This window comes from Grus americana, chromosome 2, assembly GCF_028858705.1.
Source record: "Grus americana isolate bGruAme1 chromosome 2, bGruAme1.mat, whole genome shotgun sequence".
NCBI lineage: Eukaryota > Metazoa > Chordata > Aves > Gruiformes > Gruidae > Grus > Grus americana.
The window spans coordinates 103,935,713-103,961,970 of NC_072853.1; the positions used below are offsets into that span (position 1 = coordinate 103,935,713).

General features: G+C 43.7%; 2 protein-coding genes and 1 non-coding gene across 5 annotated transcripts; 2 read left to right on the forward strand and 1 right to left on the reverse strand.

The window, feature by feature from the left end:
* The first annotated feature begins 7,847 nt into the window (after positions 1-7,847).
* Positions 7,848-10,703, forward strand: HSBP1L1 (heat shock factor binding protein 1 like 1). Its single transcript, XM_054814377.1, has 3 exons — positions 7,848-7,892; positions 8,184-8,250; positions 9,229-10,703. Exons 1-3 carry the CDS (start codon positions 7,848-7,850, stop codon positions 9,366-9,368), a joined length of 252 nt encoding a protein of 83 aa, XP_054670352.1. The 3' UTR covers positions 9,369-10,703.
* Positions 10,704-12,856: 2,153 nt separating this feature from the next.
* On the reverse strand, positions 12,857-25,921 carry TXNL4A (thioredoxin like 4A). Of its 3 annotated transcripts, none has more exons than XM_054814375.1 (4): positions 25,796-25,921; positions 25,327-25,500; positions 14,118-14,221; positions 12,857-13,411 (listed from the first exon to the last, which is right to left on the reverse strand). In XM_054814375.1, exons 2-4 carry the CDS (start codon positions 25,477-25,479, stop codon positions 13,240-13,242), a joined length of 429 nt encoding a protein of 142 aa, XP_054670350.1. In that variant the 5' UTR covers positions 25,480-25,500; positions 25,796-25,921; the 3' UTR covers positions 12,857-13,239. The 3 variants fall into 3 exon arrangements, with proteins under 3 accessions (XP_054670350.1, XP_054670351.1, XP_054670349.1); XM_054814376.1 differs by lacking the exon at positions 25,796-25,921 and adding an exon at positions 24,118-24,195 and having other exon boundaries at positions 25,327-25,465; XM_054814374.1 differs by having other exon boundaries at positions 25,327-25,832.
* LOC129203821 (U11 spliceosomal RNA) lies at positions 18,028-18,168 on the forward strand. Its single transcript, XR_008576175.1, has one exon. It is a non-coding gene; the product is annotated as a U11 spliceosomal RNA (small nuclear RNA).
* Positions 25,922-26,258: the final 337 nt, after the last annotated feature.

The following is a 26,258-nucleotide window of genomic DNA, read 5'->3' on the forward strand; positions in this document are numbered from 1 at the left end:
ATAGGTCCTTTTCGACTAATTTATCCCAGAGAGAAGCTGAACATCCTCATGTGTCCTCTGAGCCCCTCTGGCCAGCACCAAAAGTGAGAACAACCATGGGGGAGCCCCCCCCGACCCCAGTGTGACTTGAACACCCAACCTTCTGACCTGGAGTCAGAGGCGCTGCTGTTACGCGAGGAGGCCATGCCACTGCACCCTTTCCCCTGGCTATGGAAGGCTGAGTCTCCAGCGCTCTCCTGCCCTATGCTGGCAGCGTCCCTCGGCACCCGCCAGTCCCTCTATGTCCGTGTCATTTCAGATGCCTTTTGCCAGGCATACTTGCAATATGCACCCACAAGACTCCTGCTGGCAAACGCCATGTGAAGCACTAAACAGAGTAGGGGTAGGAGGGCCTCCTACAGTAGCCAAGCTGCATAAAATACCTGTCATACTCTTAGCACTCCCCTCTGCTGAAAACGCCTCACAGAAGAAAGCGAGTGAAGCAAGCAGGCCACTGTCAGTAAAGGTTTCAGTCTTAAAGCATATTTGCAAAGGATCTTTGTTTCAGATAAGAAAGCGCAAGCTTTTTCTCCCAACAAAACCAGCCAAAGAATGATTTCCACACCCTTGGGGTTTTATATTACTGTCATTGCTCACTGATTGCTGTTAGAGTACATATCATAGAATCATAGAATGATAGAATGGTTTGGGTTGGAAGGGACCTTAAAGATCATCTAGTTCCAACCCCCCTGCCATGGGCAGGGACACCCTCCACTAGACCACATTGCCCAAAGTCCCATCCAACCTGGCCTTGAACAATTCCAGGGACGGGGCCTCCACAACCTCTCTGGACAGCCTGTTCCAGTGTCTCACCACCCTCCCAGTGAAGAATTTCTTCCTAACATCTAATATAAATCTACCCTCTTTTAGTTTAGAGCCATTACCCCTTGTCCTATCACTATATGCCCTTGTAAACACTCCCTCTCCAGCTTTCCTGTAGGCCCCCTTCAGGTACTGGTAAGCCGCAATTAGGTCTCCCCGGAGCCTTCTTTTCTCCAGGCTGAACAACCCCAACTCTCTCAGCCTGTCCTCATAGGAGAGGTGCTCCAGCCCTCCGATCAACTTCGTGGCCCTCCTCTGGACTCGCTCCAACAGCTCCATGTCTCTCCTGTACTGGGACCCCCAGAGCTGGATGCAGTACTCCAGGTGGGGTCTCACAAGAGCGGAGTAGAGGGGCAGGATCACCTCCCTCGACCTGCTGGTCACGTCTCTTTTGATGCAGCCCAGGACACGGTTGGCTTTCTGGGCTGCAAGCGCACACTGCCGGCTCATGTTGAGCTTCTCATCAATCAATACCCCCAAGTCCTTCTCCTCGGGGCTGCTTTTGATCCATTCCTTGCCCAGCCTATAGCCGCGCTTGGGATTGCACCAACCCACGTGCAGGACCTTGCGCTTGGCCTTGTTGAACTTCATGCGGTTCACACAGGCCCACCTCTCCAGCCTGTCAAGGTCTCTCTGAATGGCATCCCTTCCCTCCAGTGTGTCGACCACACCACACAGCTTGGTGTCATTGGCAAACTTGCTGAGGCTGCACTCGATCCCACTGTCCATGTCGCCAACAAAGATGTTAAACAGTGCCAGTCCCAGTACCGACCCCTGAGGAACACCACTCATCACTGTTCTCCACTTGGACATTGAGCCGTTGACCACAACTCTTTGAGTGCGACCATCCAGCCAATTCCTTATCCACCAAGTGGTCCATCCATCAAATCCATGTATCTCTAATTTAGAGACAAGGATGTCGTGCAGGACAGTGTCAAATGCCTTGCACAAGTCCAGGTAGATGATGTCAGTTGCCCTTCCCTTATCCACCAACTCTGTAACCCCATCATAAAAGGCCACCAAGTTTGTCAGGCATGATTTGCTCTTAGTGAAGCCGTGTTGGCTGTCACCAATCACCTTCTTATCTTCCATGTGTCTGAGCATAGTCTCCAGGAGGGTCTGTTCCATAATCTTACCAGGCACGGAGGTGAGACTGACCGGCCTGTAGTTCCCTGGGTCTTCCTTTTTACCCTTCTTAAAAATGGGGGTTATGTTCCCCCTCTTCCAGTCAGTGGGAACTTCACTGGACTGCCAGGACTTCTCAAATATGATGGCGAGTGGCCTGGCCACTTCATCCACCAGTTCCCTCAAGACCTGTGGATGCATCTCATCAGGTCCCATGGACTTGTGCACCTTCAGGTTCCTTAGATATTCTCGAACCTGATCTTCTCCTACAGTGGGCAGTTCTGCATTCTCTCACTCCCTGCCTTCTGTGACCTAGGCAGTGTTGTTCAAGCACTTGCCAGTGAAGACTGAAGCAAAGAAGTCATTGAGTACCTCAGCCTTCTCCATATCCTGGGTAACCAGGTCACCCGTTTCATTCTGGAGGGGACCCACATTTTCCCTCGTCCTCCTTTTATCACTAACATACCTATAGAAGCTTTTCTTGTTGACCTTGACATCCCTGGCCAGACTAATCTCTATCAGGGCTTTGGCTTTCCTAACCGGATCCCTGGCTGCTCGGACAGTTTCTCTGTATTCTTCCCAGGCTACCTGCCCTTGCTTCCACCCTCTGTAGGCTTCCTTTTTTTGTTTGACTTTGCCCAGGAGCTCCTTGTTCATTCATGGGGGCCTCTTGGTGTTTTTGCCTGACTTCCTCTTGGTTGGGATGCATCGCTCCTGAGCTTGGAGGAGGTGACCCTTGAATATTAGCCAGCTGTCTTGGGCCCCTCTTCCTTCCAGGGCTTTGTCCCATGGTATTCTACCAAGCAGATCTCTGAAGAGGCCAAAGTCATTTAGGCCAAATATCATTTATCCTACACCTGATGTTCCCTAATGTTATTCCCCATATTTGCCCAAATCCACCCATGTTTTCTGCAACTGTAGTAAGTGCTTTCCACTAATTCAAGGTGAATTTAAACTGCCTGGACCAGGAAAACACTGCAGTTATCTTCTCTGGGATAAATTATCTCTGAAGCTGCAAGAAAGCATGAACATAGCTGCAGTTTGCTCACAGGAAACTTTAGCCACGGTTCTTTACAGCTTCTGGAAACGCAAAATGTGCATTTCCAAATGAACCATTCCCTCCTCCACCCAGCCTCCAACCTCTTCAGCACAGGCTTTTTTACCAAATTTTGTAGAAAAATACTCTTTCCATCACACAACCAGCCACATGCCACATTTAATCTCTGTGTACAAAACACACGTTCTGCTCTGCACAACAAGGTACCTGGAAGAGAGCCACACAAGGCTGGGGGATCTGAACATGTGGGGTCGGATCACAGTCCTTGTGCCACAGCAGCTGCTTCGTCTTGCCCTCACAACAGAGCTGGCAGAGCCTTGCCTGTTACACACTGCATTTTCTTCAAGAAAGCTCCACTGTGCAGGTATGACACCCAGCGTTAAGGAGCAAGACTGCGGGGTGATTTGAACGCAACCTCCAGATCCAGTGTCAGGCATGCCACCAGTGGGCCACGAGGCCAGAGAAACAGACCCTGCTCCCTTTTCTACTTGTGGCAAACACCTCCAGCTCCCTCCTGCAGCCTTTTGGGAGGGGAACTGCTCAATGAATGCTCCTCCACCCTCATTGTCCAAAGACAGCAGGAGCAAGGCTGAAGCAGAAAGCAGCATGAGAAGAAGCATCTCTTACCAGCCATGCCTGGGAAACTATAGCTAGAGATTTCTGGATCGCCACATAATAATTCAGTCAACAGCAGCTAGACAGGTGATTTCATGCAGCCACGAATTACACACAACTCTTCACAGAGCCAAAGGATGCCACCATGCCAGCCTCTGTAGTCGAAGCATCGGCAGTGGCCTTTCTGCTGCTTTTACATTTGTCCCCAATGCACACTTACAGGGAAAACTATATCCTGTTTTTTGTTACAGCTACTTAGCAATACATGACGCCCATAGCACACACAAGGAACTTCCAATAAAGCATAACCCCATCAGTTTTCTTTCTGGAGAAACTTGCAGAAAGGGGCTGACTGAGCAAGTTTCACAATAAGAGGATTTGTGAGCAGCAGTCCCAAAAAGCAGCACTTTCACTGAAGGCAGTGCATCCCTCCATCAGGGATGAGGTTTCCCAACCGCTGGAATTACCCTTTTCTCTTCAAAGACATAGAGCCTGAAATTTGACCCATGCACAAACACCCAAGTTTTTAATATTCACCTCAAATGTCTTGTGTTTCAAAGCAGCACTACAGTTGTCAGACACCATTGACCCAAATGCCTTTTCCGTGTGCCTGAAGTATTTGCATTTCACTCACATCTTTCCATGCTTTTAAGTAACAGCAACTTGTTAGTTCTACTGATGTTACCAGACGAAAGAAAAGTGATGTCTCCACCACTAAGTATTCCAGTGGAACAAGCTTTCAGTGACTGAACTAAGCTATGCTGAGTCAAGAGAAACAAGTAAATGCTAATAGTTTGCTTGCAAGAACCATCAGCACCATTTAGGATTTCAACACATAAAAGCTGATGACCTAGCAAAGTCAGATGCTTTCTCTGCACATTGCGTCCCTCTGAATGATTGCAAAGTGACACAAAAGAAGCTTCCTAAGAGAGAGGGAAAGACCAAGCACAGCATGACTCAAAGTCCCAACCCCACAATTTGGCAGCAGAAACATCATGACTGTGGTGCAAGAACTAGCTCATACCTAGCCCTTTTCTCTTCAGAGAAAACTTCTACAATTGACCATGCCTCTGCCAGGAGTGGCGGGGGAGGGGGGGGGGGAGGAAACCAACCCAAAAATTTGCAGTGTGATTTGCATCCTGCCTTCTGATCTACAGCCAGACAAGCTGCCATGGTAACCCAGGAATACTTGTCTTCTTGTCTCCTTCCAGGACTAAATTTCCTGTTTTCTTTCTTACCACACACATATTACTAGACTTTTTGTCGAGACACCCTCTTTCTGTCCTCACCTCCATTCCAAAGCGGCACTGAGCCAGACATGCTTGAAGTACATGACCAGAGGATTCCTGACCTCTGGTATATATAATCTCATTTGTCAGCAAAGAGGAGAAGGAAGGGACTTTATTTAACATCCAAACAACAAGAGTAATGCATTTCTACAAAACAATTCCTTTATTGCTCCACACTGCAGGCTTTTACAGCATGGCATCATATAGTAGTGGCATTGAACTTGGAGCTTAGGACTATAAATGTTTAAACATACTTTTATTTCCTATTCTGCTACCCTGACTTCTCCTTCCAGCATTGGAGGGATTGGAATTTCTCTAGGAAAGACCAAGAGAAACATGCTTCAGATACCATTTCAGCATAAAAGCACAATGTGAAGAGTGGACAGCACAGGCCTCCAATTCTGAAATAGGATGGAAGCAGATGGCTCCCCAGCCTCTAGGTCACCCTATTTTTTATTTTTACTTCATATGCTTCATACCAAGAGAACATATTTAAATTGCAAGTGACTAAAGTCTAAGCTTTTTACTGAAAGAAAGTAGCACAGAGCATATTTTGGTATGGAAAATGAATTGACATTGTCAAATCTTCTCTTTTGTTCCTCTCTCTAACCCCCTCAAGACCTGTTGTTGTACTCATTGCCAACAAGAACTTCTTGGTACCCCTTTAGTAAATGAAGTATTCTTTACTTATTGCAGTAAATACTGTTATAAGCACTGGTAGCACTGGTTGTTTACTAGTTCTCAGCTAAACCTCTGCCTTTGAAACTACCACCAACAAAATATTTTTGCTCAGTTTCCCTTAGCCCATGGATGCACACCTTTACTGCTTTAAAATACAGTTAATCTTACATTCCCAGATTGCAGACCCTGCAAATGTATGTAACTACTCAACTCCGACAAACTGAGCCCTCTGAGGAGGGAGACAATAGAGGGCAGCAGGGCAAAGCCGAGAATGCCAGTTCTATTTTAAATAAATTCATTGTTAAGCAAAGTCTTTTTGATCTTGCTGTTTATCTCTTCTATTCTTAGGTTTTCTGAACTTTGGAACTTTTCCACAACCATTTTTGGGTTTACAGACACTTCCTTTTTTTTTCCACAAACCCAGCTGTGGACTATTGGCCTAATTCAGCTCAAGATTTGAACTAGGAGGGCCATTCAAATTAGCTGTGGAGGCCACAAAGTGAAAGAACCAGATGTTTGGAGGGGGAAATGCATGCTGAAATATTTCCTTCCATCTCCTTCACACTTTTAATTGCCCTTCCTCCATTGCTGTGCTGGCTGGATACCATGTTTTTTTGTTCTGAACCCACTGACCTGACTCAAAACCAAGGAACTATTTACAAAAGCCTTTACCAAGTCATGCTTGTTTTCAGCTGAACTCTAACCTAGCCGTTGCTAGTATGTGGTGCTACAAAGATTTAGTGCAATTCTTGCAAACTCATCAGCCGTATAATGCTTGCTCCTCCACATTTCCAGCTGTTTCTTTACCCCTGCAAATACCCCTTTACCCTGTCACTGCAAACAGCACTCTGTGATGTTGTTCAGGATACCTAGACACAAGCAGACAGAACCACTTTGCCTCCAGGAGAAAATTGTGCTGCCTAAGAGGGAAGCTTATGTAGCTGTTCTGGCAGGAGGGAAAACCAGGAAGACTATGGCTCTTATCAGGAGTAAAAATGCAAAAATACTACAGCTCTACTATCTAGTCCTAATGGAAAGGAGATTTATTAGCAACGACTAAACAGGTAAGAAGCAACAATTGTTTCTTATTATTTATGCAACACAACAAAAAAGCTACATCGTTTGCAGCTAGTGGCTACATACAAATGCAAAGCATATCTATATGCATATTATTCAGATTGTTTTATCTAGAAGCTTTCTGGAGCAGTAACACTGATAGAGCACTCAAGCTCTGCAAAACTTGCTTGATTCTTCTTTCTACAATGAGAAGGGCAAAGAGGAGAATCTGCAAGAGTGGGAAGATAAGGATGTACAGAGCAGAAGGCAAGCTTATGGGAAGCAGGCAGCACCACAGAGGTTTGCTTTGATGCTGGAATCTCACCACAGAGATTAACACGCCTTCCCAACTGAGGTGGGGAAGGTCAAGAAGGAAAACAATTAAGTTTATTAAGAAAGATTCTAAGTGGTAGGCTTACAGGAGATAATCTTTCCAGCATTTGAGGTCACTACTAACTCAGGAGATAAACTGCTTGTGGATGAAGGCACTGTTACATGTTTGGCATATCTATTGCCCAACAGTGATATTCTCCTAAACATACAGGCGCAGTAAACTGAAAACCTCTTCATTTACATCGGACAACAGTTACAGCACCCAGGACATCTGTGTACACAAGACACCTTTGCAATAGATGCACCAGGAGCTTTTTATGCTATGAAGCTGAAAACCGCAGGGATGACCTACATGCTAGCATGATTCTTGCTGATGCCTTCGGTCTTGTCTCTTTAGACATTCTGGTCCAAGGAACTTCAACAAGCATGGTATTTTTACCACTCCTTATTACAAAACTAATTACATGGGGAAAAGGAAACAAACCTTAAAAAAACCCAAACCCCAAACTTGGGCCTTGCCAGTAGACAAGCATTTTTCTTCATTTAATTTGTCACTTCTGTCCTATTAAATCCTAAGACCTCTGAAGGTCAAACCGCAACATCCTTATTTAGTTATTGCGCTGCAGAATTACGATTTCTTTGGAAAATGAAGGAATACCACCGCTAGATGGTATTTAATGATTCGTTCACTCCCTTCGGAGCGCCGCCCCGCTGCCTGGCCTACCGGTGGAGCGGGACCAGCAGCTCCGGGGAGCGGGCGGGGCGTTCACCTGTCCGCCCCGCTGTGACCGGGGAGGTGGCCGGTGGGTCACGGCTCGGAACCGGAGGCGATGGCGGCCGCCGACCCGCCCGGCGCTGGGGACCTCTCGCAGCTGGTGAGCGCGGGGCTGGCTCCGGCGGGGAGCCCGACGGCGGGGAGCGGGGGCCGGGTTTGGGGCACCCTTGCGGGGCTCCGCCTCGGCGGGCGCCTGCCCGCACCCGCTCCGCCGAGGCGGAGAAGGGCGGAAAGCCGGCGGAGAGGCGCAGGAGGACGCGTGCCTGGGGCCTGGCCCCTGCGCCCCGGCCCGGTCGACGGCTGCCGCGGTTCGCTGGGCTGTAGCTGCCCTCCGTGCGCCGCCGCCCGGGGCTCCCGCTTTCTGCTTTCTCTCGATTTTTCCCCCCCCCAGGCAGAAAATCTACTGCATCAGCTGCAGGAGAATTTTCAAGCTCTGACCGAAAAGATAACGCTGAGAAATATCCTCTGTTGAACCCGGGTTACTCGCTCTGCAGGAGGGGTTCCATGCTCCTATGGCTGCGGTTCCTCCACTGTACCGGCACCGGGCTTAGTGTCCCCCCTATGCATTGCCAAGTGGGTGTAAAGAAGGGCTTTTTTCTAAAGATCGAATTAAGCTATAATGATTGACGTTGCTAAATACCCATGATGTAAAGACAGATGAATTCCCCCCCGCCCCCCCGAGTCCATTTATTTTTCTCCTTAGCAAGAATGAAACCCTAAAAAAGGTTTCACTAAAAGTAGCATCAACTCCTGGTGAGCTAGTCTCTGTACAGCAATTCTTGCTTTCCAAGTAAAATAAGCAGCAAATTATGTGTAAAGATTCTGAAGGTAAATTGAAAAAGCAATCATTTTCAAAAACGCTACTTAAATCAGCATAGTGCTGTGTGCTATTGATTTAAAAACAAGTGTTAGCTCCTGGGCGTGGGAAGGTGAGCCCTTAAAAAGAGAAATTAAGGCCTCTGAGCTTTCTCATTAGGTGTACTTACAGAAAGTACCTCTGCTTTCTAAAACTATGAATTTATTAAATTTTCCATTTTTTCCTGTAACTCGACCTTTAAGGAAACAGCTGTTTTAGTCTAAGAGAATAATGTTTTAGCAGTACTCCTATTCTGATTGTGTATGCTGACTATATGGTATCACCTAAAATAGTTCCTTGGAAAGAAAAGAGTCTCTTACACAGAAAATACTCTAGTTCACTCATGGAGATACAGGAAGGCATTTGAAAATATTTAGAACTTGAATGCTAATCTGTTGCAAAAGAAAGTGGGATTGTCTTGTAATACAACCTTGTGCACACTTCATCTTGCATTAGTGTTGAACATGACTAAGTAAAGAGGCTGAGACATCTGGAAGAAAGCTTCTAAGTTTTTCTCAAAGAAAAAACCTATAAAATTATAAAATCCTTATTTATAAATAAGTTATCTTTAACTTCTTACTGGAAGAAATGGGTGAGCGTATTCATGATCTTGAGAAGCATGTTGCTGACCTGATGACAGAGGCTGGGATAGAAAACACGGATGGAGAGTTGAGAGTAAAGAAACTTAATTTTTACTGTATTTTATGTATTTCCACTTAGTTTTGAACTAGGGGCAGCACTAGCATGACACTGTTGTTTACATATTTATCATCCCTGCATTTACTTGGATTTTAAAGTATACTGAGATATTTTAACAGATTTTAAATTACCTTGCATTTCTTTTTGCCAAGAGCCAAAGAACAAAACACAAGCTGTAGCTTGCTGTGTCTGTTGCAGCTGAGTGCCATATCCAAGGGGTAGTGCAAACTAATCCCAAATATGTAAACTGAGGCTGTACGTTTGTAACAAAATGTGCACGGCTTAAAGCACTCCTGCCCACCATTCCTGTCCCTCAAGTATGCTCGCCTAGCTGACTGAGGATTCTCACTGGTATGAATTTATGCACATCTCCTTTAAAACCTGCTTCAGCTTCCCAATGGGGCTCAGAGCACACCTCTTAAATACATTCACCCCAAGCACAGCAGTAGTTTGTTCTTGCAGCAGTAAGATGGGGGATGGAAGGAGGAAGAATAACTTGAATATTATTGTCAAACGCTCAGTAATATAAAATCATGCTACAGTTCAGGATTGCATGCTAGATTTTATATCGCTGTCTGTTGCAAATGCCACCCCCTCGATGGATGCCTTAGTGTTCTTAGTCTTTATGAGACAGCATTACTTCCATGTTCTGTGGGTGCCAGTACTGTCTTCTTCCTGTTGTTGCACACTTTCCTGATTGAGACATGTCAATTATTTTTGTCATTTAGAAACTGCTTACCCAACAAAAGACAGGAATGTCTGTAAATATATTGAAGTAATTTAGGCATCTGTTCGTTCTGATGCCTTTGTTGTGATAAGCTATGAAATAATTTTCAGAAATTTAGAAAGACAATCCATGAAGATGTATTTAACCACAGAGATCTTCCTATTTTTATGCAGAATCACATTCATGAATAATTAAACCACTAACCTACTTATTCACTGTTTCTTTGCAGCACTGAAATGAGGCTGTGATCAAGAAAGATAAAGGGAGAACACCCCACTGGGTCTAGGAGTTTACAATCAGTGTTACTAGTCACAAAAAGCGTCAGTGAAAACAAACATGCTTGCATCACGTCATGATACAATCTAAATTTCTTTTTTTTAAAAACTACTGCCCCAGGAAAAAAGTAGAATGCTGGTTTATTCATCTAAATGGGACAACACTGTTTCCTGTAACTGGGAGAGAACTGTTAGTTTTTGGGGGGGGGACAAAAACACTACTTTGGATAGAAAACCGTATCTTATATAGTGAACTTATCCAGGCATAAACTTTTTCAATGTATGAAAATCTATTTAAGAATATTAAAATTTTCATCATATTTCTTTGTTGCTTTTTTAACTTAAATGTTCTCAGAATAACAAGATCCTTCTATGACAAAACTTTTCCATTTGCATGTGCCATTTTGATGCTTCTTTAAATGTTTAACATTACAAAATGCACCTTACCTTATTTCCTCCTTGCAAAACTTCATAGGTCAAATGAATATAAACTGTTCTGCACTAAAAGAAATGGCAGTATTTGCACAGATTACAGCTGTTCAGTGGTTACTCTTCACAAGCCCACCCAAAGCTGTGCCTACCTGTGCAGATAACATCACCCAGGTATGTGTATCGTGCCAATTTCAGTTCTTTAACATTAGTCATTTTGACAGAAGAGCCCATTTTAAAGACTTTGAGATAGAGAAGGAATTCTAGTTACTAAACATGGCCTGAACAAGACATTGTAGAGTCAGAAAAACCCATGACATCTGCGCTAACTTTAAGGTTCTTCTACACCAAAACATTGGCACTTTTTGCAGGAAAGATTTTGTTTGAAACTTGATAGGAACAAATGCAGAAATGGAAGCATTACCAGGTAAATAGAATACCTCAGCTAATGAAGGATAAATATGCTTTTTAAAACTGCAGCAGGTGTTAATACTTAGCATCTATTACAGAGTCTTCATTAATATTAAGAAATCATTCTAACAGATGCTTTAATCAGTGTAGATTAGAAAGCAATGTTAAACTGGGGGGAGAGGACAGGCTGGAGAACAGGAACCTCATGAAGTTCAAAGGCAAGAGCCAAGCCTGGCCTCTAGGACAGGGTAAACTTACACTGCAGTGCAGTTGTGAGGGGCTGGCTGGCATGCAGCTTTGCAGGAAAGGAGTGGGGTCTGCGGGACAAGTTGAATGAGTCAGCAAGGGGCCCTGGCAACAAAGGCTGCAGCCACATGCTGGTCAGTATCAGCACCAGAAGAGGCAGCAGGTCATTCCTCTCCAACTCCCATGAGACCACACTCAGAATAATGTGTGAATTTTGGGGCTCCCCAGTTCAAGAAATGTATTGTTATGAGAGAGTTAAAACAGAGAGCCACCAAGATATGGTGGAGTATAAAGCATACAAGGGTTTGAGAGAATTCTGTTAGTTCAGCTTTAAGAAAAGACTATGGCTTCTTGCTGGCAACCACCCCATGGTAGAGCATGGGAAACTCTTGCTGCAGGTGTTTTACACAAGAGAGTCAACAGACACAAGCTGGAACACAGGAAATTCCAGCTAGATGCAAGGAACACTTTTTTCAACTATGAGCGTGTTCAAGCAGGAGAACAGGCTTTCCAGAAAGGCTGAGGAATCTCCATCCTTAGAGATACTCAACTCTGGACACAGTCCTGGGCACCGTGATCAAATGGGATCTGCTTTGACTGAGAGGTTGGTGGTCCCTTCCAACATAAATTATTCTATAATTAACCACCACTGTAAACCAGATTAACTTAAGCACAAATTGGGACCCTGTGTTTTACTTTCTTGACTCATTCTAAATCCTCTAACACACACTTGATGGTAAAAAAAGCATATTCTACTTTGTCTTGTGACAAACTGGACCAAAGTATCTTCTTTCTGCATAGTCTGGCTTGGTTTTTTTTCTTAATCCTGTAAAAAACCAAATTAACAAACACATACCACCCAAAAAAAACCCCAAACTCCTACACACTGGCTCCATTACCATAAAACAAAAGTTGTCAGAAATAGAAATGAAAACTTTAAAAGCCATGCCACAGTGAAATCCAATCCAAGCCTCATGAGTATACATGCATTTTGGTATACCAGTAGACAAACTAGAGGTCAAATGAAAGCACAGCTCATCCTTTCTTCAACTGTTGAGTATGCAGCCAGCTCCAGATCTGCAATTACCCTTTGGCACCGCACAATCTATTAAGTACTTCAAACTGATTACTGTGTGCATAATCACTGTGAAAAAGAAGTCCATCACCACAAGTCAATTAAGTTGATGGGGGAAAAAAAGTGTGCACAAAGTCATGGAAGATGTTTTCTAAGTTTTGCTAAATATTAATACATGCACCTTAGTGTTTTATTCCTATTCTTAGTGGATATAGAAGACCAAGATACTATGCAAGGAAATCCTAACAGAAGTGATAAGCCTTTATCTTCAACACTATGACTTTGCATCCAATTACATTTGTTTTCATTCTCAAATTTGATCAGCTAAAGAAAATGAAGGTGAATAAGTGGAACTCACTTTATTCTTTTAAAAAAAGCTATAGCATAGTTTCCCTGATATTTGTGTAACAAAAGCAAACAAAAGCAGTTGAAATGTTTTTCTGCAAACAGGCTTTTTGTGTACAAAAATACATAATACCAAAAGGACAACACAAAGTCTTTAAAAATAAAAATACAACCTGAAGTTCAGCTACAGTATTACTGCAGTCAAGACAGTTCCAGGCTTTGTGTCTTCTACTTTTCCAGACAGACTCCAAACCTTTTAAATAATTCAAAATATGCTCAAAGTTGGAGGATTTGTAGTTTTTTTAATATATATATGTACACACATACACAAGAATAAATTTAAGTGGATGTAGGGTTAAAAAAAAAGGCAGCCCCAAAGAAATGTCAGTATCTGTATTTAGTGGAATAATCTTTTGGCGATACCACCAAACCTCGACCTTTGCGGGCTCCTCTATAAACAGTTTCTATAATATCAATCATCTCTTGCTTATCTTCCATTGCCCAGTTGATCTTGTTGTTATTACCTGTACCTAAATCAATCATGATGTGTTTGTTCCTTTAAAGGGAAAGAAAAAAACCAGACAAGTTAACATGGTATTATAATTCAGAAAGAAACTTTATATCCCCCACAGCAATGCTTTGTAGGATTCAAAATAGGCCCTTATAACAATCAGGCTTGCAAAATAAGCCTCAGAGTATCCACTCCTGTAACTCATATTGACATTTTACTGCCTATTTCTAAAGCTAGAACAAAAACTGCAAACACGCCCCCCAGATTGCTACTCAGTGCAAGTATCCTTCAGCATATTCCTCACTGGTGTTAGACAGTAATGGGAAAGCAATATAAACAGAGAGAGTTCCACGCTTGTCAGTAGCGCATTTTATCTCATCAATGTAGATGCCATAGCTCAAAAAAACTTTAATATTTTGGGTATATCTTTAAAGCAAGTTTGACAAGCTTGACTGCCGTATTACTGCAGTATTCTATATAGGGAGTTTCAGATTTGAAACTAAAACCAATGGATAATGAAAACAGTTTTCACTATCACTAATTTGCACTCTATTATCAAAACACTGTTACAAGGCTAATTGGAAAACAAGCTATTTTCCTATTTAATCAGTTGACTCTTTTGTAGAGCAATGAAAATATAAGCATCAGTATGCTGATATGCATTTAGAAATTTTCTACTGTATGATGAAATTATCACTGTATTTGACATGCAAAATATTTAACTGAGTTACATTCTAGAACCATCATGTACCTGAAGAAAAACATGACAGTACAGGGATCGTACAACTCATACATCTTGTTGAAGTCTGGTACTTCAGTGATATCCACAAGATAAATAACAGCAAAGTTTTTTACCTAAACAGAAGAAAACAGGAAATAGAAAAGCAATATATATGTTACCAAGCCTTTGATTATTTGCATTACCAATTAAAAGACATGAGCTTTCATGATTGCAACATTTATTTTCCAAAATATTAAGTCACAAAATCACAGTAAAGTCTTGCCATTATTTTTAACCACAATGACCAATTAACATGGAAAATATTTTTAAATATAGCCAAGATGCTTATTTCACATCCAGTATCAACTGGAAAGATACTATGCTAAATCAACATCCAGAGAAACAAATGCCCTTTATATACAACTGAGACCTCACAGTGACATGCACAGCTCTAAACAAGTAGAGTAACTGCTTTGTGCAAGCCAAGCTGACACATTTTGCCCCTGCTGTCAGCTGCTTATAGACTTCAGAAAATTAATCATCTAAAATGCCTTGATGCCTGCCTCCAAGCATTCTTCCCCCTCTAAACCATCTAATTTGTTTAACAAGGCTCATAAAATGAAAATTAAAATGATAATTTAATAATAAAAACTGATAGCTTTTTTGGGAGGTGTAAAGCTAAAACAGGAGCTTAAAAATTGATAGTGAAGAAAAGACCTTGATGAGAAGCTATTGTCTGGGCAATTCTGGTAAAACAGGCTTTCACTTTGCAGAGTTACCAAGTTAAACGCACAAGAATTCCTCCCCTTTCATGTCACAGTTAATGTCTTAATTTCTGAAAGAAAACCATGTCACATTTTTGTTTCCTAGATGTAGCATATTTGACCTTAAGTGGAATTAGGGGAAGTCTTAGTTTCTAAACTTAGCTCATACATGTGTAGTAGGAATTAACACACACACACACACTAAAAAATAAGTCAGCAGGCATCTAAATTATACAAAACATTAACTGTACTCATGCATTACAACATGAATGCACAACCTTGCCCCCCTCCTTACTTACATACAAATATAATTTTTGTCCTTCCCATTTGACTATGCAAAATTACCAGTCTGAGGTAACACATGTGGTCTAAGATTTATGACAAATTTACTGTTTGCCACAGTACTTCCCACTTGTTAGTTTTGCTATCAGACATCTGGAATTGCAATGATGAGTATAATTTCTGCTAGATGTAAAGATGTTTTATTTTAGTCCACAAAACAGGATTAGACTGTACCAGAAAAACATCATATATGGTGTACCCTGTACTTAAACATCCTAGCAGGCACTTTAATTGAAAAAGTATGGAGATGTTAGTTTACAAAAAACTAGAAGCACACAGTAGATAAATTTTGATGGGACTTGTGCTTCAAGAGAGTTTCTAAATTATAAAAAAATAATCACACTTCAAAGATATAAATAAGTATTAGTAGCAAAGAAAGTCAAATATCTTCTGGAGTGAAACAGCATTTCAATAGTTTTTACGGTGCTTTTATAGACCCAGTTATAATCCTAGACTCTGTCAATAATCTAACAAAAACATCCCATTTAACCCATGTTCCAAAACGGGCAAGAGGTAAAGCCTTGAAAACCCAAGTTAGTCATAATACCAAACTCTAATGCCCTCTGAAGTGATCATTCATGCCCATTTCAGGTTTATATGGCAGATTCTAAGAAACTTAATAGAATCTTCAGTCAACAATCTAGCTAAGAAGTGACTGAAGTTACTCCCTGGTTACCCTTAGGAGGCAATAGACAGCTGTTTGTTGGTTTAAAAAACAAACAAACAAACCAACCCCTGAAAAGCCATTTTCATTTTCTCCTATCATTTCTTCTTCCATCCTGCTGACATTTTTAGCATCAGCAGCACAGCTTTGCCATGTGGGAAAATTTCTGCAACACATTCAGCAATTCTGACAAACATCATCTTTGAACAATTATTTAATTTGGAGATTAGAAAATGGTTTTAAATTAAACTAAGCACTAATACAACATTCTTAAGACCTGCTTTGTTCACTGAAAGATTATTCCAAGGAGATTATATGTTGCACGAGAAGACCACTACAAAAGTACTGCTAAACCAAAATTTCACTTCCAAGAACTGTGTACTCCACATAGTACTGGAACAACAAAACTTTAAAGTTAGTTTTACATTATATACATTTAATTTAGTTCAGCTGTTGCAGAACCAGAAATGCTTGTCACTGGTAATGAACATTAACATCCTAAGATTTTAGAAAAGAGAACCAGCCTATTCAAGTCTTAAATAAATTATTACATAAATCTAACTCAAAAGGACTAGATCATTCAAATCACCTTTGCACAGATTGTATGCAAATTATCACCATAATCCAAGTATCTCAGACATTAACTTCTCTCCTACACAGGAATAAAAGCACAGCTACCTACTTTTATAGAAGTGAAACTAATGACAGTCACCTGCTCAAAAGCTTGTATGAAGTCTAAAGCAGACCTCAAAGCTAGGTACCAACTCTCAAATTTGAACGCAGAGTTTTAAAAGTGGCTCTATTCTTTCCCTCTTGCTTTCTTAATTTCAAATCTGACAAGATTACCACTCCAAAACCCCTTGGCTTGCAACTGCATTGAATAAGGATGTGTTTTGTTGAGTTTGGACACTGGTTGCCAAGGTCGCCCATGACATGGGCCATGCCATGCAGCACTCCAATGTATGTAGCAGCAGGAGGTTGGGATTCAGGCCTAAGAACGAACTAGACAAAAACATAGGTAAAGAGGCTAAATATGGAAAGGGTGATGCAGAAGCACTGCAGTGGCCATAACATCTACTGTTTAGTGGCCATGCCAGATTGGGCGGGCTTGCCACCAAGAGGCATTTTATTTCAACACAAGACAAGCCCTTCAGAACTACCTAAACGTGTGTCTCTGTGCAGTATTGACCAGTTTTACAGCCTGAAGCAGCACTTACTGTCTCAGACACAGTACTGGAGCCAAGATACAGCAGTACAGAGCCAGCTTCACAGCAGCACAGCATCTGAGCCAGCTTCACATCAGCCAGTTCTAATCACAAGGCTTTAGCTAAGGCTTCATTTTAAGCAAAAGCAACTGAAGTATTTCTGGATTCAGGCTGGTATGGATGCAGGAGTTGATCTATACTTGAGCTAGGAAGTCTGTCGAGACAAACCAAAGCTTAACCTCTCCCCATTCATAGGGAAATGAATCCATCCCCCAGACCGACCCGTCAGTTCAAAAACTACATTCCTATATAGAACAAGCTTCACTATCACTTCAAGGCAGTGGCTGCTAAGAACGTTTAAGTTATAACTGAGGATACAGTACGGAGTCCTCAGAACAAGAACTGAATACAACTCTGAGCAAGCAAACCACACTAAATAAAAGCAGTTGCAGCTGTAAAAACTGAGACTCCACTGAGGTTGTTAGTGTAAACCAAAATTTTACTGTCCAGACAATATGCAAAAAACCTTGTGGTATTTTAGAAATTGAACACATAATAATACAAGTTTATTCTTGTCCTGGTTCTGGCAAGGCTAAAGTGAATTTCACAAGGAGCCAGGACAGGTGACCCAAGCTGGCCAGGGGCTATTCCATACCATGCTCACCATAAAAGGGGGCTGGCCGGGCAGGGGCAGGTTCGGTGTGGCTCTGGGACCTCCGGGGAGGGGGACCAGACTGATTGTTCTCTGTTATCACCCATTGTGAATATCTGTTATCAGTACTGTTGTTGATTGTTTCCCTCTCCCTTGCTGTCCCAGTAAACTGCCCTTATCCCAACCCTCGAGGCTTTGCCGTTGTTTTTCGTTCTCCTCCCCAGCCTGCCGGAGAAGACATGAGGAAAGGGGATGGGAAGCCTACCTCAACCCTGTGGGCATGAGTACATGAGCTACAAGGCAAGACAGCTGTAAAAAGGGCTTCTGCCGTGCGTGGCACAGGGGGGCCCTGCGGCCGCCCCCGCGGAATCGACATCAAGAGATTTCAGAAGCACAATTTTTGCAGTGGGGGTCTGAGCTGTCCCGGCGCTGCCATCGGGATGCCAGAGCCCCTGGTGCCACCGGGGCCCTGCCCGGCACTGGCAGGATTTCCGTGAGAGGGACTCCATGCTGGAGCAGGGGAACGATGAGAGGAGTCCTCCCCCTGAGGATGAAGAAGCGGAGGAAATTGAACCATTGTCTAGTTTGCCCGGTCTCTTGGAGGACCCTTCTGTTGTAGGGTTGCTGAGGGTTGAAGAGCAACAGGTGCCAATTGCTACCACAACTGTGCACCGGCGGCAATACCGCACCAACAGAGACTCCCTGGTTCCCATCCACAAGCTAATTCATCAACTGGAGGGTCAGGGAGTGATCAGCAGAACCCACTCGCCCTTTAACAGTCCCATATGGCCAGTGCAGGAGTCCAGTGGAGAGTGGAGGCTGACAGTAGGCTGTCGTGGCCTGAATGAAGTCACACTGCCCATGAGTGCTGCCGTGCCAGACATGCTGGAGCTTCAATATGAACTGAAGTCAAAGGCAGCCAAATGGTATGCCACAATCGATATAGCTAATGCATTTTTCTCGATCCCTTTGGCAGCAGAGTGCAGGCCACAGTTTGCCTTCACTTGGAGGGGCATCCAGTACACCTGGAACTGACTGTCCCAGGGGTGGAAACACAGCCCCACCATTTGCCATGGACTGATCCAGACTGCGTTGGACCAGGGTGAAGCCCCAGAGCACCTGCAATACATTGATGACATCATTGTATGGGGCAACTCAGCAGAGGAAGTTTCTGAGAAAGGGAAGAAAATAATCCAAATCCTGCTGCAGGCTGGCTTTGCCATAAAACGAAGTAAGGTGAAGGGGCCTGCGCAGGAAATCCAATTTTTAGGAATAAGGTGGCATGATGGGCGGCGTCAGATCCCAATGGATATTATCAACAAAATAGCAGCCATGTCTCCACCAACCAACAAAAAGGAGACACAGGCCTTCTTAGGCGTTGTGGGTTTCTGGAGAATGCACATTCCGAATTACAGTCTGATTGTAAGCCCTCTCTACCACGTAACCTGGAAGAAGAATGATTTCAAATGGGGCCCTGAGCAACGACAAGCTTTTGAACAAATTAAACAAGAAATAGTTCATGCCGTAGCTCTTGGGCCAGTCCGGGCAGGACCAGATGTAAACAATGTGCTGTACACTGCAGCCGGGGAGAATGGCCCTACCTGGAGTCTCTGGCAGAAAGCACCAGGGGAGACTCGAGGTCGACCCCTGGGGTTTTGGAGTCGGGGATACAGAGGATCCGAGGCCCGCTACACTCCAATGGAAAAGGAGATATTGGCAGCCTATGAAGGGGTTTGAGCTGCTTCAGAGGTGATTGGCACTGAAGCACAGCTCCTCTTGGCACCCCGACTGCCAGTGCTGGGCTGGATGTTGAAAGAGAAGGCTCCTTCTACACATCATGCAACCGATGCTACATGAAGTAAGTGGGTTGCACTGATTACACAGCGGGCTCGAATAGGAAGCCCCGATCGTCCAGGAATTCTGGAAGTGATCACAGACTGGCCAGAAGGGAAAGATTTCGGAATGTCACCAGAGGAGGAGGTGACACGTGCTGAAGAAGCCCCACCATATAATAAACTAACAGAAGATGAGAAACCATATGCCCTCTTCACTGATGGGTCCTGTCGCATTGTGGGAAAGCATTGGAGGTGGAAGGCCGCTGTATGGAGTCCTACGCAGCGAGTTGCAGAAGCTGCTGAAGAAGGTGAACTGAGCCAGTTTGCAGAGGTGAAAGCCATCCAGCTGGCTTTAGATATTGCTGAAAGAGAAAAGTGGCCAACACTGTACCTCTATACTGACTCATGGATGGTGGCCAATGCCCTGTGGGGGTGGTTACAGCAGTGGAAGCGAAACAACTGGCAACGCAGAGGCGAACCCATCTGGGCTGCCCCACTGTGGCAAGATATTGCTGCCCAGCTAGAGAAGCTGGTTGTAAAGGTACGTCATGTAGATGCCCACATACCCAAGAGTCGGGCCACAGAGGAACATCAAAACAACCAGCAGATGGATCAGGCTGCCAAGATTGAAGTGGCTCAGGTGGATTTGGACTGGCAACATAAGGGTGAATTGTTCATAGCTTGGTGGGCCCATGACACCTCAGGCCATCAAGGAAGAGATGCAACATATAGATGGGCTCGTGATCGAGGGGTGGACTTAAGCATGGACGCCATCTCACAGGTCATCCATCAATGTGAAACATGCATTGCATTTAAGCAAGCCAAGCGGGTAAAGCCTCTGTGGTATGGAGGCGGATGGTTGAAATATAAATATGGGGAAGCATGGCAAATCGACTACATCACACTCCCACAAACCCACCAAGGCAAGCGTTATGTTCTTAAAATGGTGGAAGCAACCACTGGATGGCTGGAAACATATCCTGTGCCCCATGCCACTGCCCAGAACACCATCCTGGGCCTTGCAAAGCAAGTCCTGTGGCGACATGGCACCCCAGAAAGAATTGAGTCAGACAACGGGACTCATTTTCGGAACAACCTCATAGACACCTGAGCCAAAGAGCACGGTATTGAGTGGGTGTATCACATCCCCTACCATGCACCAGCCTCTGGGAAAATTGAAAGGTACAATGGACTGCTAAAAACTACCCTGAGAGCAATGGGTGGTGGGACCCTCAAACACTGGGACACACATTTAGCTAAGGCCACCTGGTTAGTTAACACGAGGGGATCTGCCAATCGAGCTGGCCCTGCCCAATCAAAATTTCCACGCCCAGTAGAAGGGGATAAAGTTCCTGTAGTGCACATGAAAAATATGTTGGGTAAAACAGTTTGGGTTATCTCCGCTTCAGGCAAAGGCAAGCCCATCTGTGGGATTGCTTTTGCTCAGGGACCAGGGTGCACTTGGTGGGTGATGAGAAAAGATGGGGAAGTCCGGTGTGTACCCCAAGGGGATTTGATTTTGGGTGAAAATAGCCAATAAATTAAGTTGTATTATATTAATAGCTATATACTGTATCAATGGTATGACCATAAGAATCACCCAAAACTAATGAAGGATGGACTTTGGAACTGAACAAAGTGCCATGATGATGGAACTAGAACTGACTTCAACTGGTGCCCAGGAACTTCATTAAAAATCACATCTTTGACATCCAGACTGTGATCATGGACCACACCAGATACACCGGCCGTGAAAACTCCAGATGTAGCGTGCAACAATCCAGTAGCACACACCATTGCTCTTGCTCTGAGGGACTGTAATGGCAGATGGAACCCAAAGCCATGGACTAAATGAACTTGACAGGCATTTTAGAGCGATAGCCCATAGAGTTAAGGGAATGAGATCTGTGAAATAATCTGGGCATGATGTAGATGGTATGGAATAAGGGGTGGATAATGTCCTGGTGCTGGCAAGGATAGAGTTAATTTCACAAGGAGCCAGGACAGGTGAGCCAAGCTGGCCAGGGGCTATTCCATACCATGTGACATCTGCTCACCATAAAAGGGGGCTGGTCGGGCAGGGGCAGGTTCGGAGTGGCTCCAGGACGGGACTGGGACCAGTCTGGTCGGTGGTTGGATCGGTAAATTGTTCTCTGTTATCACCCATTGTGAATATCTGTTATCTGTACTGTTGTTGATTGTTTCCCTCTCCCTTGCTGTCCCAGAGGCTTTGCCGTTGTTTTTCGTTCTCCTCCCCAGCCCGTCGGGGGAGGGGTGAGTGAGCGGTGCGTGGCACCCAGCTGCCGGCTGGGGCTAAACCACCTAAACCACGTCAATTCTGAAAGTATTTAGCCTCATAACATACACTAAAGTATTGTAAACTTGTTGCAGTAAGTCAGCTGCTTTCTGGACAAAAAAAAAAGTGAACCCAAAACTAAACCCCTCCAGTGACGGACTTCCTTTTGGACAGCTCCACAGTTCAACACCTGAAGATAAAAACATTTTCAGCAGAAAAACAAGACACATACTAACTTTTGAATGTATTTCTTTCTGACACACCAACTTCCTTTATCTGTCTTTCAATTCAAAACTCTCTGTCTTACCAGGCCATCGTAGCCACTCTCCATGTGGACAGGATGGAGTAAGAGACTAAAAGCCAAACAGCAGCATGGATTCAAAATTTTATCAGACTTACTTTCCTTGATTTGGCTTCAATTTTGGTTGGATTTTTTTTTTAATTACTGTAGCTTCACAGATAAGTCTGCGTTACTCAGTGTGATGTATACTTTTGTATATGGGCATATACAAAAACCAAAAGTACATTATTGCCTAGCCACAGTTACAGGCTCTTAATACTTCACAGAACTGTATCCGCTTGGGTGGACTACTATTAAATCCATTAACAAAACAGCTCAAGACTATAAAGCAGAGGAATCTATAGGACCCTTAACATCAGATACAGATTCTGTATCCTATCTTAATCAAGACCACACACTTGATGGTAAATAGGAAACATAGATGTAGGAAAAATCATATGCCAGATGAGATAAATGTCATTTGTCCTCCAAAGTTCTCCCTCTTGACTTAACATCATCATTCCAAAAAAAAAAAAAAAAAAAAAAAAGCATTCCTAAAACATGAGATTGCCACAGAAATACAATCAATGACCATGAAGAACGGCAACAATCATGAAGTTTCTTTACATTTCTATTAGGAGTAAGTAATACTTTTGTTGTTGTTACGAATTCAGTTCTCTTCAAGAAGCAAATCTCAAAGCCATATGGTACCTTATGGCTCAAAGTGCATACAGCAAATATGTAAGTAAATCTGAGACAAGATCTAAGATTCCATCTTCTCATCTTCTTAGTTTCTAGACAATGTTTATGTTTAGATGTCTTTATGGACAAGGAAATGACAGGGAAAAAATACAGGAATTGAGACTAGCTTTTGCAACAAATCATTCAAGTTGAAGAAGCCTAGCAGACTTGCACTACTGAACTGAAAGAGGCTGCAAACACAGTAAGTACAAACTTGAAAGTCTGTACTGTCAATATTTATTGGAATTTTTTTTCTTGCTAATTATGCTGTAAGTTTATGTGATAAATTTATAGGGGAAAAAAGAAAGACATTATACAGCTGAGAGCAAATACTTGAAGCTAACAATTTTGGAAACCATGGACATGAGTAAATGGATTAGCTTTATTCAACTTTCATTATAAGCACCAGTAACTATAATACCAATATGGTTTTTATGGCTCCCTATTTCCCCACACCCTCCCTTTCTTTTCCTCTCTCACAGAAAGGCAGAGGCACAACTAATGTTTGAGCAAAAGCCACAGCTATTTGTGCTTCTGATTACAGTTAAATAAATGCAAAACATTTGAACAATCCTCCCTACACCCGCATTGACCCAATACAACCTATTGCTTAAAATGACCTGGTTTTCACATGAGGTTATCTGATTTACAGTATTCAGTCCTAGATAAATCATGGTTTTAATGTATTTCTTTAAAAAGGGCTATTAAATTAATTTAGCAGCCAAAGCCCTTTACTTCAGGGGGTGGGTTTTTATAATTGTCGGCCTCCTTTTCAAGAAAAAGTATATTTTTAAAAAACATGTTCCAGAGGAATTTTGTGAAACTCAGTTCTTAGATGCTTCATTGAAACCCTGACAAAACAAAAATCTAACATCTTACAATTATCATTTGTTTGGAAATTCAGTGAAACCTTGCTTCTTTTTCATCTAACACTAGTGGGGGGGCAAAATTCAACTGTAAGTGAAGTACATTTCAGTGAAAATTATCTGCTTTGTATTTTCATGTAGTGTTCTAGTTTACTTTCCCCCAAAAGGATTCAAATTGAAAAAATCCTGGTTTCCTATTATAAAGTACAGATAAATATTACTTGCTACTCAAAAATATGTGCTGCAGACTAAAAGAATATTGCACCATGGTAACAAATGTAAAATATCGCTACATTTTCTTCAAATGTAGCATGCAATTACAGCATGTTAACATTCTGTATTATTCTCTAGTATAAACACCTGTACAATTGGAACTTTTACTCACTCTTTAAAACAGCAGAGATCCAAACATGGCTTGTAAGCAAGAGGATGAGGAAGGATCTCCCCCTTTAATTTGCCATTTCTGCAGAGGGAGATTTTTAAATAAGAAGTTACATTGTTCTTTCTTTCCCCAGTCACCCCTAACTGCCAATAGGTCTGCCAAATTGCCAAGCACCCTGCCAAAAAGTCAATACTAACAGTATCTGAGCATAATACACTCCCACCATGTTAAACACAAACAACTAAATTAAACCATGTCACAACTCCTTACTGTATTCTGTTATGTCTTAACATTTGGCTATATGTATAGATCTTTCATTGTAGAGATTTTAGAGACAGAAGTTCATTTATTTAAAAATAACATTAAAAGAGAAAGGAGTACACCACAAGAAGAACTCTATATCAAGCTATGCAGTATGCACACAATTTTACATGAAGGTAGCTGACTCCTTTTCCTACCCAAGTTACCACTTCTGGTTCAGATTTTTTTGGCTTCATTTTCTATGTGGTTCAGTTAAAGAAGAGCTGTCAATTTTCACTATCTATCACTATGCAAAACCTTTACCAAATACAAGAAAGTATAAGTTATAGCTGATTGTGTATGTTAACAGACTAATTTTTCTTCAACATCTATCTATCTTAAGTGAGTGACCAGCTGTCAGCAGGCATTCAGTTTCCATCTGAAAACAGTTTCAGAGTTTGGCTCCTAAGATTTAATTCAGTTCATGAAACTCAATGAAACACCATCTGCCTCCACAAATAGTATCACTGATAATCAACACCATCCTGCACATTTTAAGATCTTGCCATTTTTAAGAGTCAAAATGAAAGAAAAATTTCAAGTTATTCAAATGGAAATCTGAAGCTACTATACATTCTGATTGTGAAGTGACAGCACTGCACTACCCACTCCTTCAACCAAGTACTTGTTTCTGCTTGAATGCTGATGTTCATTATATGATGGATTATTAACAGGCAGCAATTTTGATTTCAGAACTTACAATACTCTTTCACCCCATTAAATACTACATCAGGGTAGTTGATGACTTTAGGAGACACTCATGAAAGCAAACCAAATAGCTTTCTTGCTGCCTCCTGAAGCAGGAATACCTCTCCAGAAACAGAGTTATAACCTGCCTCAGGCTTCGTATTTTTTCTCATTTGAAACACTGAGCAGAGAAAGCAACCATCTCACGTTACAGCTCCAGTTTACCTTCTCAGCAATGCTGTATAAGACTTCATCCATTTTCATGCAGGTCGGGTCCCAGTCGTGCCCAAAGCGGATGACCACGACTCGGTCCTCTTCCGAGAGGATGGCCTGGTCCACCTGCCAGCCGTTGTGCAAGTGCGGCAACATGTACGACATTCTGAAGGGCGGGTGGCGGGCCTGCGGGACGACAGCAACCACCCAGGAGCTGACAGCCCGGCCTGCCTTCGCACAGCGCCGCCAGCCCCCCGCGGCGACACGCCTCCGCAGGCCTAGGCCAGCGTTTAGCGGCCGCGGCCTGCCGTGGCGTAGCGATGCCGTCATCTCGCCGGGTCCTTGCGGGGCGCCGGCAGCCACAGGGCACCAGTGCCGAGCCGGCCGAGACCTCCTTAACCGCATCCTATCCTATCCTATCCTATCCTGCCCTGCCCCGTCCCGTCCCGTCCCGTCTCGTCCCGTCCCATCCCCGCCGCACCCCGTGGGCGTCCTTCTCTCGGCGAAACGGGACGACGGAGCCAAAGCGTGAAAGCAAGCGGAAGTGAGGAAACACGCTCGTACAGGCGGGCAAGCCGTTGGGAAACGCGCTTCCGCCCTGTGGAGGGGGCGGGATTTCCCTCAGTGGGCGGGGCATAGCGCGCCGAAGGGGAGAGGGAGGCCGCTGGACCATACCAAGTGTGAAGGCGAGCGGGGAGGGGCGGAAGAACAGCTTGGGCCGTTCCAAGCGGGGGAGGGAGGTCGAGGTATCAGAGGCCCGGGCGAGGTGTCACTGCTGATCGCCGTGGGAGTGGCACGGCGGGGCCTGCGAGAGCCCCCGGCGTCAGGGCTGGGGCCAGGCAGCCGTGTCCTGGGCCACATGGAGGCGTTGTCCTCTCAGAGGTCTCCGTGTCCCCATCGCACCCACTGCGGAGCCAACCCCAAGCGAGGGGGCCTGGGCTGGG

Excerpts from the sequence above, each read along its gene's own strand:
- TXNL4A (XM_054814374.1), bottom strand. The coding sequence starts at position 25,719 with ATGCGGTTAAGGAGGTCTCGGCCGGCTCGGCACTGGTGCCCTGTGGCT. Across the intron at positions 14,222-25,326 it reads TATACAGCATTGCTGAGAAG|GTAAAAAACTTTGCTGTTAT; the intron begins GTAAACTGGAGC and ends TCTTCTGTTTAG. Across the intron at positions 13,412-14,117 it reads ACTGTCATGTTTTTCTTCAG|GAACAAACACATCATGATTG; the intron begins GTACATGATGGT and ends TTCCCTTTAAAG.
- HSBP1L1 (XM_054814377.1), top strand. The coding sequence starts at position 7,848 with ATGGCGGCCGCCGACCCGCCCGGCGCTGGGGACCTCTCGCAGCTG. Across the intron at positions 7,893-8,183 it reads CTGGGGACCTCTCGCAGCTG|GCAGAAAATCTACTGCATCA; the intron begins GTGAGCGCGGGG and ends TCCCCCCCCCAG. Across the intron at positions 8,251-9,228 it reads CGAAAAGATAACGCTGAGAA|TGGAAGAAATGGGTGAGCGT; the intron begins ATATCCTCTGTT and ends TTAACTTCTTAC.